The sequence below is a fragment of the Rhipicephalus microplus genome, chromosome X (genome assembly GCF_043290135.1).
Source record: "Rhipicephalus microplus isolate Deutch F79 chromosome X, USDA_Rmic, whole genome shotgun sequence".
Taxonomy (NCBI): domain Eukaryota; kingdom Metazoa; phylum Arthropoda; class Arachnida; order Ixodida; family Ixodidae; genus Rhipicephalus; species Rhipicephalus microplus.
The window spans coordinates 296313894-296325434 of record NC_134710.1 but is presented as its reverse complement, the minus strand read 5'-3'; the positions used below and the strand labels follow the sequence as shown (position 1 = coordinate 296325434).

The window sequence follows — 11541 nt, the reverse complement described above, 5'->3', positions numbered from 1 at the left end:
CTCAATTATTACCACGAGTCGGTTTAGCGTGCGGTTTGAAAAAGGTCATCTTAATACACAAAGTTGCTCACAGGATCACTTGCGGAAAACCAGCTCTGTGCACTGCACCGATGGCACTGCGCTATTAAGAGCGTCCTCAAAAAAAAATTGGTGTAGCCATGCAAGAGCAGAAAAGAGTGTACCAAGCGGGCCACCGGTTAATGAACCGAGTGATCTCCTCTCGCCTGCCCACTTTCAAAGAGGGCGTGTGCGCCGTGTGGTAGCCTACAATAAAGAGTCACTTGCTTGATAGCGTCCTTGTTTGATAGAGTCACTTGCTTTCATGTCCTTACGAGTCCGCAATCTATAATAAAGAGCAAGCACCTCCTGCCGCATCTTTGAGCAGTGTACGCAACGTTTCCTGCACGCGAGATTCACGGCTTAGACAACGACGTTTTTAAAGACGATAGTATTTCTTGGGGACTGTCGACGGAAAAATTTTGGTCTGTCTGTTTGTACATTTGTCTGCTTGTCAGCCCTAACGATACCTCAAACGGAACCAAACGGCCAACCGCATCCGCAGCGCCCACCAATACTGCTCAAGGTTTACCGTTCATCGTTGTGCGATTGTCAATTAAAACAATTATTGCGCATATCTAAGGCGCCATAACAACACGTCGATGTTTTGTATGTCTGCCTTTATGCTAGAAGAGGCACACACAAGTAACTCTAAGGACTGTAGCGTTTATCGCGCTGCGCTGACAGTGCAACGCGATGCTCAAAAAGTTAAGTGTTTGCAACGCTATGCTACGACGACATGGTTGTAGTACCTGCCCGTCGATTTGCGTTCAACATCTTATCACCTCCGAGACAGGCGCGCATCTTTCTCCGCGGACATGCATGGCTTCGTTTTCGAAGATAACTGCCAGATGGCGCTCGCGTCTAACGTGCCTTAGTGCACTCTTTCACCTCCGCTATACGCTCGAGGCAATAACGTAGCGCCTCTAGAATACCATTCACCACTTTTCTTGAGCAGAACACCAAATAAACGTTTTGTTCGCTCTCTCCAGACGCAAGACTATCGTCTTTCGACAATGTTTGAAGTGTAACATAAAAATTCGGGGCCAATTTTTTAGAGGAAAAATCTTGTCTAAAACGTTTTTACAGTCTTTGTACAACCGGATGAAGCGTTCGTGATAGCTGACGTCCCGTAGTGGAATTCAAACTAGCGAATATCTAATTTGTGTTAGCACTAATTATTGATAATAATTTGTGTTAGACTACATCGGGATAATGATCTTCAACGCAGTGATGAACAGTTGTATACTCTCCATGACGACGAATAATGAAGGCGTATAACGTTTGCTGTTGAGCGATAAGTTAGTGCTGCTGCGACAATGGACACAATCGCCCCGCTGTGGTTGTCTAGTGGCTAAGGTACTCGGCTGCTGAGCCACAGGTCAAGAGATCCTATCCCGGCTGCGGCGGCTGCATTTCTGATGGGGGGGAAATTTTGTAGGCCCGTGTGCTCAGATTTGGGTGCAAGTTCAAGAACCCCAGGTAATCGAAATTTCCGGAGCCCTCTGCTACAGCGTCTTTCATAATCATATGGTGGTTTTCGGACGTTCAACGCCACATATTAATCAATCAATCAACAATGAATACAATTACATCACGACAAAAAAAGTACCTGCAGCAGGATTGGCGGCGGCCAGCTGAGCAGCACCCTTCTGAGCAGCGGCCGGCTCAGCAGTGGCCGGCTGGGCAGCGGCCGGCTGGGCAGCTGCCGGCTGGGCAGGAGCCCGCTGGGCAGCGGCAGGCTGGGCGGCGGCCGGCTGGGCAACGAACGGCGGGGCAGCGGATGGTGGGGCAGGGTCCGGTGGGGCAGCAGCTGGTGGGGGAGCGGCTGCCATCTCAGTCGATCTGCCGGCCCTTGGCCAGTGATGAAGGGGCTGGTGCAGGTACTTTGCTGGAGACAGCTCAGAATCCTAGAGGTGACACGCACTCTGGCCAGCCTACAGCAATGTCGCGGGGGTTTCAGAAGTGACACTACGGCGACGTGCGGCTCGAGTGCGCGCCACCGCTCCTGTCTTCTTCTTCTTCTTCTAATTCGAGCCGATGGGCAAGCATGCCACGTGCAGACATTTATTCCTTGATAATGATGACGAACACCGCTAAAAACGGCATAAGTCAACCACGATAGATTGGAAACGAATCGGGTGGCTATTACAAAAGCAAAAGCTAACTGAAAATAAAAAAGTTGACGTGGGCGAGGCGAAATACAGCGCATTCATTCTTTATTTATATTTAAACAATTCAGTTTGTTGTTTACTCGTTGCTTAAAATTTATTTTCAATAAATGTCTCATCAGTGATTTTATAGCCCTTAAACGTTATGAGAAGAAAATAGAAGCCCAGGGCAAGATCGTGATTCTTTTATGACTCTTAACAATGAAGATGACACCCCTTGGAACATTGGCACCTATCTGCTCAAGGGAACAGGTCAAGAGTCGGGCGGATTATAGGTACTGAGTTTATTATTTATATTTAGTAAAAACTAGAATGAATTAGAGATTAACTTGTTATTGTAACGTTAATGATAAATTATTGAAGTTTTCGTTGCACTATTTTGTGTAACCTCCAAGTGACCCAAGACTTTTTGATTAGGAAGGTTGAATAAACAATTGTTATCAGTTTTACATGTACCAAGTGTTTTGGAGTAACTTATAAACGTTTCGACACTTTTGAAAGAGTTCCTGTGTAAGGGTCCCAATGCAGAGCCCCCGAACGATAACAGAACAGCCTATGTGAATGTTAGAGCACATTGCCGTAATATAATTTCGTTACTTCGTTTTCTGCGTAAGAAAAAACAGCGACAGCTTAAGAAGAAGTGTTCCACAGTTTCAAGTTCATTGCAATGGGAGCAAAAAGAGGAGGATTTCAAGCCCGCTCTGTGCATGTAAAAATTAACATTTTGCATTTTACAACGCATTCTGGTTAATACAACTACAGCCCATCTTGCTACACCCCATGTCCTGATCCAAGAGAACAATATAAAGTCCGGTGACGAATCGAGACTTGGAGTAAGCATAGAAAATGCATACTTTCTTCGCCTTGTTGCAGCAACAAACGCCATCACTGGAACGTGAGAGAGAACTGGACCTTCCAGAGAAGCTTTCGCCATAGAGTCGTAGACTTCATTCAGTACAATTCGTTTGTGTTCTTGCACCCAAAATGATCCCAAGTTCCGCAGATTATGAGAAACACGTATTCATAATATTCTATTCAGAATATTCTTAGAATATCTAAATATGTTGAAGCAATTAGTGATGAACACAATGAGAAAGAATCTGTAACTATAGCCACAAAAGCTATTGTTAAAGGAGTTTTACATAGGGCTAATATAACAGCTAATAACTCGGCAAATAATATTTGGGTGTAAGCAGGAAGCCTAACAGAAAACGACCAGTCTAGTTGTGCGGACAAAATTCCCACCACGGCCTTTTTTTCCCACTGTGAAACAATAGTTGCTAACACAACCGTGGAGGCAATTTTATTTAGGTGCTCCTGAAAAATGCCATTCAGACGATAACTAGGTAGCAATTTCGCATTGGTATGGAATATATCGTCATATGATATGGCTAATTCACTCAACCTGTCACTCAAAGTTACTATATCATGAAGCCTTATCTCCGATGGGTCCAATAGCTGCTGAGTAAATGTTACCTGCGGGCTGCAAAGTGAGGTTATGTAAATTAAAAAACAGAGCTGGATCACTGATAATATATATATTTTTCTCCTCTTATCAGCGATTCAACGACTCTTAAGAATCTTTTAGGGGTTGAAAATTTGAATCTAACCGGTAAAGAAGGGATTCGTGATTCCTTATACAGGGTGTTATAGCTAAAAAGCACCAAGCAGTCAAATATGAAACATGAGTGCTAGGCGTGCCCAGCTAGCACAGTATTGTTCTTAGCTGTATGTAGCATGTCAGAATACTTTTTCGATCCGCCAACCACGATAATCAACAAACAATACTTGATGAACTTTTTAAATACTTACTCTACAGAAATAATTCAATACAAGACTTGTAGCTTTTATCAGGATATAACAAATTTATCAGCTTATGGTAAGCTAACAACGCTGCTATACTGCTTTACAGGGTTGTTTAAAGTCCATGAAATTCAAAAAATGCCATGTGACTTCCGCCAAACGCGAGCTCTTTGAGGGCCCTCAAAAGTAAGTTGAACGAATTGGCTAGGGATTCTCACACACGAAGGTCGCTTGAACAGGCTATCGGTGACTACAATGGACATTAAGTGATGTCCATTCAAAAAATGGTACGATTAAAAAAAAGGGAGGGGGGCGAAAAAAAGAAACGAAGACAATAAACTTCGACAAAAAAGCGGCTGCCACGTGCATTGCGATACGAGACCCGAGTTACCAATCGGCGTAGCGCAGATGTTTTTCGTTTTCTTTTCAGGCCAACGATAAACATGATGATGGGGGAAAGGGTTACATTTTGATAAAAGAAGAATATCAAAAGCACGATGGGAATATGTGGTGCGCTGTTTTTTTTTTCGGGGGAACGCTTTGACGAAGAAAAGTCTTAGACTAGAACGATGCGTTTCAATAATGAACCTGCGAATATGGTACTCGCCCTTGGCCGAGCGAATGCAAACAGGAGAGAGGCAGCAGCATTATTTCGCAAACAGAGCCCAAGACTTTGGCTAAATAGTTCGACACCAGTGCGAAATTACGAAATGCTCAAGCAGATAGACACGTTCAAAAAGCAGCGCCAGCACACAAAGGGTGTGACTTAGTCTCTTAAAATATACATTCTTGCTTACATGGCAGCCCATTCCAACGCACGCGTCCGCGACGTGAGTGCTGAGACGCGCGTTTCCAGCAGTAGTGTTTGGCATGTACTCAATAGCGGAGGACTTCATAAATACTATGTTTACCTGCCTCAATAGCTGGAAGGCGGATATTTTGAAAGCCGTCTTGACTTCTGCAACTGGATACTCATACAGAAACAAGGTAATCCCGGCTTCCTGAAAAGCAAAATTTTGTCCGATGAAGCTCATTTCTCGCGCAGTGCCCAAGTCAATGTTCACAATGGTCATTACTGGAGCGCTACACATCCTAACTGGCTGTTGCAGTCACAACTCCAGGTGCAGAGGTCTTTCAGTATTTGGTGTGGTATTTACGACGGCAAGATTATTGGCCCGGTCTTTTTCAGTGGAACACTCACAGCAGAACGCTTCATCGGCGAAATACTAAATGGTCCACTGAGTGACTTCCCCTGAAACCTCCCTCTAGAAGCTTAGGAATATCTGGTTCGAGCAAGACAGCAAGACTCGAACGTGGCTCGATCGAGGATTTCTCAAGAAATGGATCGGTCGTCTTGAACATGTAGAATGGCCTGCCAGATCCCTAAATTTGACTCCGCTAGTATTATTTTTATAAGGATATAATAAAGACCACGTCTACAACAAAGCGATGACAACGCCCGCAAGACTGAAGTCTAAAATAGTAGATGTGTGCCGCTCTATTACTCCACTAATGCTACGAAACGCGACAGAAAGTGTGCTGACTCGATGTATATTGTGCATAGGGGCCCAAAAAGGGCTGTTTGAGCACGCGATGTAACCGCCCATGACGTTTGAAAAAAGCGCTTTGGACTTTGCATTTACGCTGATCTGTTTAAAACACTTAGCTTTTTAGATAGATAGATAGATAGATAGATAGATAGATAGATAGATAGATAGATAGATAGATAGATAGATAGATAGATAGATAGATAGATAGATAGATAGATAGATAGATAGATAGATAGATAGATAGATAGATAGATAGATAGATAGATAGATAGATAGATAGATAGATAGATAGATAGATAGATAGATAGATAGATAGATAGATAGATAGATAGATAGATAGATAGATAGATAGATAGATAGATAGATAGATAGATAGATAGATAGATAGATAGATAGATAGATAGATAGATAGATAGATAGATAGATAGATAGATAGATAGATAGATAGATAGATAGATAGATAACGACTACAGCTGCTCCGGCGAGTGCGCGTAGAGATTTGGATGAGCTCGTGATCAGTGACAAATGCGGCCTCTTCTCTTCCCGCCTCGACTTCATTGTAGGAGAAATGGCATCATCTCCAAGTTTTCACACAGCTTGAGGTGTACGCCGGGAAAAGAATTCGATATATAGTGGTTGATGAGGCGGCTGAAGTTGCGCTTGGGCTCTGCTCTTTGTTTCATCGATTTAAGCAGGCTTTACGCCACGTGCTTTTATGACGGGCGTGGTCTCATAGTGTTTTGTAGGTCAGTGGTGTGCATCTGGTTTTACAGTAGGCAAAGACATCCGTATAAGAGCGTGATGCGCCACAAGTGAGCAAAGGGGGCGTGATTCAGTGCGCTATGGGGCCATCACAGCGATATGGCTTCCTGACTCTGCACCTGCTACAGACTGGTGTTAATCGAGCTTGTTGAATCGATCGTTACGCTGGTTTAACACACCACTAAGAGTGATCAACAGGTGAGCAATATTTTCCCTTAAGTACGTTACTTGATTTTGTATATCCGTTCATGTCACATGAATAACTGAATTATTTTTCATGATTGCTACTGAGAGATCGTTCATGTCAGAAAAACAACTCGTGTCAAATTTAATGCAGTGCATTCTTATCGCCAGTATTCCCTCTGTGTTGGACCTTACGAAACGCATGTGTGGGCACATGTTATCAAACACGGTCATGGATAACATGTAATGATAACTATTTATGTTAGAACCGATGAACGAAGGAAGTTTACTTTTTCTTGCTTTCACAGTCTTGGTAACTTGAAATTGCTCGATGCGTGTTCGGGTATGTGGGCCCATTGTGTGAGCTTGTGTGTTGGTGAGTATGCATGTGTGTGAGTGAATTTAATGAGCGCCTTTGAGTGTGGGCGTTTGTTCTGTGTGCTCGCGTGATTGTAATTGTGGCTCTGTGTGCACATGCGTTGAGCTGTCACTGCGTGTGTCTATGTGGGTGAGTGAATGAGGGAGTGAGTGAGGGTGTACTTGTACGTCAGTGCGCGCGTGTTTCTGTGCGTACGTGTACATCAGTACGCGTGCGTTTGTGGGTCTTTGTGTGCGCGTGTGGTTTGTTTGTGTGTGCGCTCGTGTGGGTGTTGCGTCATTATAAGGACGCACACACCCACACACCCACATTCCCAATGAGGTAAATGAAGAGATAGTCACATTAGAGGGTGTATATATGAATAAAGATGATTGATTGATACGTGGGGTTTAACGTCCCAAAACCACCATATGATTATGAGAGACGCCGTAGTGGAGGGCTCCGGAAATTTCGACCAGCTGGGACGGGGTTACTGCGCTGCAACCTGATGATGAGTTTGCTGTGCGTAACGCTGGGTTGTAATGTTTACGCGGTTTAGTGAGCGATTTATCTAAACATAAGGAACCTGAAAGACCGCTCAGCTGTTTTTTTTTTTACAGTAAAAGAGGTTTTCCCGCGTGAGCAGACCGATATTTTCACAAATGCTAAAAACAGGTAAAGAAAATACTCACAGTGACCACAGCAGGCCTTCGCTGTGTCAACATCGATGATTTTCACTCGGCCTCCAGCCAAAATGAGCATAGTAGAAAAGACAGTGTGTGTGCGTTCAACAAACCCTGATGTACCGTCGTAGGGAGCGAATTTCTTGCACAAAGCAAAACAGCAAAAATAACGTGGTGAGCGTGATGAGAAACAGACCACCACAATGACGTTCTAAGTCTGTGTCTGTGGAGGAACCACATTGTTACCCACGGTCTTAGAATTATACGCACGCGGTGATATAAAGGCGCTTCTACATCACATCAGTAGGAATGTGTCTAAGTCGATAAAAATTTCTGCTTAAACATGGTTTAGCGACATACATGTTCGTTTATTGATTGGTTTTGCACACATGTGCCACAATTAAAGCGCAGCACCTCCGCGCAACAATAAACATCGAGGGCCTCTACAACCCGGTCGTGACAACCTTACGGTGCCCGCCGACTTGTAGTGCGCCTCATCATAAGCGGATCACCGCAATCACGGGAGGCCGGCCTGCGAGAATGAGCAGCCGCTCATTTGGACACCTTCACATCCCGGTGAAGGAACCCGAGCAAGTGCATGTGCTCGAGGGCATGAATGAATTGCGCCATGATGACGCGCACCGACTCTGTATTCAAGTACTCTTTCTTGGTGACCACGCGCATCAGGTCCAGGCCGGCGATGTACTCCACGACGGTCACGTACGCCTCCTGCCAAGATGTAAAACTTGATCGTTAGCCAGGTGAACGTGTGTTATAGCCTATTTTTCTTGGACGACTCGGTTTCGGTTCCACTAGCGAGTGAAAGCAAATGAAGAAACTGTGTTATCGCCAGAACCAACTGCTGTATCTATAGAGTTAACTGAACCAGAAAACGTCTACATAAATACCTAGACGTCGGACTGGGAATGTTACTACATTGTGAAATTGGATAAAAACCTTAGCAAACAAAAGACACAGTAAAACAACAGGATAGCTGGCTCAACAAATTTTCCCATTGTAAAAAAAAAATATAATACTTTGGTATAAGTCGTTTTCTTTTCACTGTTTCTTTTGTATCAGCTAGATTTTATTCGTTTTGACAGTTTGAAGACAGCTCCCTTTTAAGATATATAGCCATGCCTCCAATGTTCATTTATATATCTCGACTTAGACAAAAACAGAGCACCCTGTATGCCACAATACATAATTTCAAAATTTTGTTTATACGCGAACGTGTACGTTGTCCTCGTCATGCTCGACTGTGACAAAACGTTTCGGTGAGTTCATTGCGGTATAAATGTCTATCAATGTTAATATAGAAGCGCTTAACATATTTTCATATTTCTCACGCTTTCGATATTTCGTGTGTGTATACCTATGCAAAAATATCTGTAGTCGAGCTCACACGGAGATTACGACATTTTACACGCTTGAGTTGCCTCCCTGACCTGCTCATCTATGTCGTGTGTGTCTGCGCTATGAATGGAATCTGTACAAACTAACCAGTTATCGACTAGTGTGCACGACTCCCACACAAACTGAAACAGCGTATGATGAAAAGGATTGCGCAAAACGAGGGGAAGTGAAGGGCAAACTAGAACAACTGAGGCCGCGAATCGATAAGCGTACATCATGGTCTTAATTTCCGCTTCCCCCGTGTACAAAAAATATAGTTTAGGTGGTGATTCTGCTAAACTAGTTGCTAATTACTTCTCAAATGAGTACGTGTGATATAGTTGACTATATGGTGCACTTATTTACGTGTTAGCAAAAGGGCTTGAATCTATTTTGCCAATGTGTTGATCCTGTGATAAGTATTACATGCGTGTGCTGAGGTACTTGCCATCACTTTTCCTTTGCAAATGAGCTTGACGATTAGATTTCTACAATTCGTTTGCTATCAATCTAGTGAAGAGCCATATGTGGGCTCCTGAACTGACATTGACGCAGAAGCAGCAGTAGTACTTGACGAGAAACGGGTTTCTGATGACCGCCGCGACAACCTTGACCGTGGCGGCCTGCTTCTGGCGGCTGAACCTATCCACGTTCACAAGCTTCACCGTGGCTACGAAGTTGGCAGGGCTGTTGTTGGCCAGGTACACGGCTATGTGGTAAAGCAGATTGGTTCTCAATCATTCATGGATTTAAACAGCATAAGGTTAATGTATACATTGTTTCTTATTTCTTTGGTATGAGCTGTCAAGGAGAGAGGGTGAAGGTTATTGCTACAATTTTGTATAATGTTGCATCGCACATATAGTTGACCCAACTGTGTTTTACTATCTGCGCAAATAATTCATTTCGCTTGTTGCAGGCAAAGTCTTGAGGTTCTCAGCTGTGCGAGAACGCTATCATGTGTTGCGCGGTTCTATCTTTTACACATAAGCCAGCAGAAGAAATTATCTGATTCTACATGCATAACAGCATGTCATGTATGTACTCTTTAGGTGTCTCTAGACTACACGTCTTGAAATTTGGTCAACAAAAAAAAAAACAGTCGACATTTCGGATGCCAAGAAAGCGAACAAATATTCCGGTTCCTGTCATTAACACCGCATTTGTGACAACGTCTTATTGCCATTTTCACAGCTGCAATTGCACTGTTAATCGAGCGTATTTCCAGCAAGGCCATAGTTTTGGTTACATTAAAATTTCGGTGGTATGATTACGGCTCATACGAATGTCGGGACGATACAAATTTTTCTTTAGTTCCACAAACGACCAGTTGGCATGCAATGTAATGGAGTAAGCTTCTTGTGAACCCGTGATGTTTCATGCGAACGTATGCTACCACAATGGTTCGGAGAGGTGTTGTCCGCGCTTTCCCAGAAGACGCGTCGAGCACGTACCGGCGTGAAAAGAATGCAAGCGCGACCGTGCACACCGCGCTGCTCATTCGTAATATTCGCAGTGTAAGAAGAATACTTTTCATACACCGAAACTATTTTCTATATGCATATACTTTTCTTACACAGTAGTCATCATAAACCTCCAGTATTGCGTTCTTCAAAGCCTCCAAGATTGTGCACGCGAATCTTGGAGGCCCATTTTTAAAGGCGTCAGCGCTTGATGCTGTAATTTTACTGAGTTAACACGTGCCTGCCAGGTCGATGCAAACCACGTCCTCGTTTATCAGACATTATATGAAATATGGAAAGAAGACCGAAAACCAAACGAGGATGGTCTTGATGATAGAACTGCATCTGGAAAACTACATGCCCGAAAAACATGCCTAACGCCACGAAAATGATGTTAACAGAGTTATGAAAGTTTCTGACTAGGCTTTATTGCAGCAAAACGCTCCTTAAGTCACTTTTGCCGCAGTGCTTTAATGTGATGTAAAACAACATAAGATTTGAAAGTGGCTACTACTTCTCGAAGATCCCAGACCCCTAGTTGATTAATTAAACGTGCACACATGGGTCGAATATTTAGTAGTGCAGGTTTGATATTTGACGTCTCTAACCTTCGCTAGAAATCATTGAGAACTCGACGTAGCATTAGGCAAGATTGTAAACTGGGTGAGTTGGTGCAGATTCATTGCGGCTAACCGCGATATAGGGTAGAATGGGGCTAACCCAGACAGAGAGTAGAAAGTGAAACGCAAGAACATTTATAACATACGATTAGAACGTCTCATGACGGAGGCAACCTTTTTATTCGACCAAACATATACCCTATGCATCAAAATATTGCCAACAGAGAAAAAAACGAAAAAATAATAATAATAATACAAATTTGAACTTAACCGAGATACCAAACACTTGTGGGTTCTTTTGTGACCCGCTATTTTTGTTACGTTTCAATTTGTGTGCTTATTATTTTAATTGTGGCAGCCCTTCATTTTTTTTGACAAGGTGTTGATGCGCAATGTATACTTCTTGGTCGAATGAAAAGACGAGCTCCGTCACGAGGTATTCTATTCGTATGGTTTATGTGTTCCTGTGTTTCAACAAAAATTCTGCTGAAAGTCA

At 43.3% G+C, this 11541-nt stretch overlaps 1 protein-coding gene across 1 annotated transcript; it reads right to left on the bottom strand.

Moving 5' to 3' along the window:
* Positions 1-8119: 8119 nt before the first annotated feature.
* On the bottom strand, positions 8120-11207 carry LOC142775284 (putative serine/threonine-protein kinase ndrA). The gene is made up of 3 exons (XM_075876619.1): positions 11192-11207; positions 9508-9671; positions 8120-8296 (listed from the first exon to the last, which is right to left on the bottom strand). Exons 1-3 carry the CDS (start codon positions 11205-11207, stop codon positions 8120-8122), a joined length of 357 nt encoding a protein of 118 aa, XP_075732734.1.
* Positions 11208-11541: the final 334 nt, after the last annotated feature.

Bases quoted from the DNA above. Each gene is read 5' to 3' on its own strand.
- LOC142775284 (XM_075876619.1), bottom strand. The intron at 8,297-9,507 runs GTCAGTTCAGGA...ACATCTTGGCAG, and splicing joins ACTGCTGCTTCTGCGTCAAT to GAGGCGTACGTGACCGTCGT.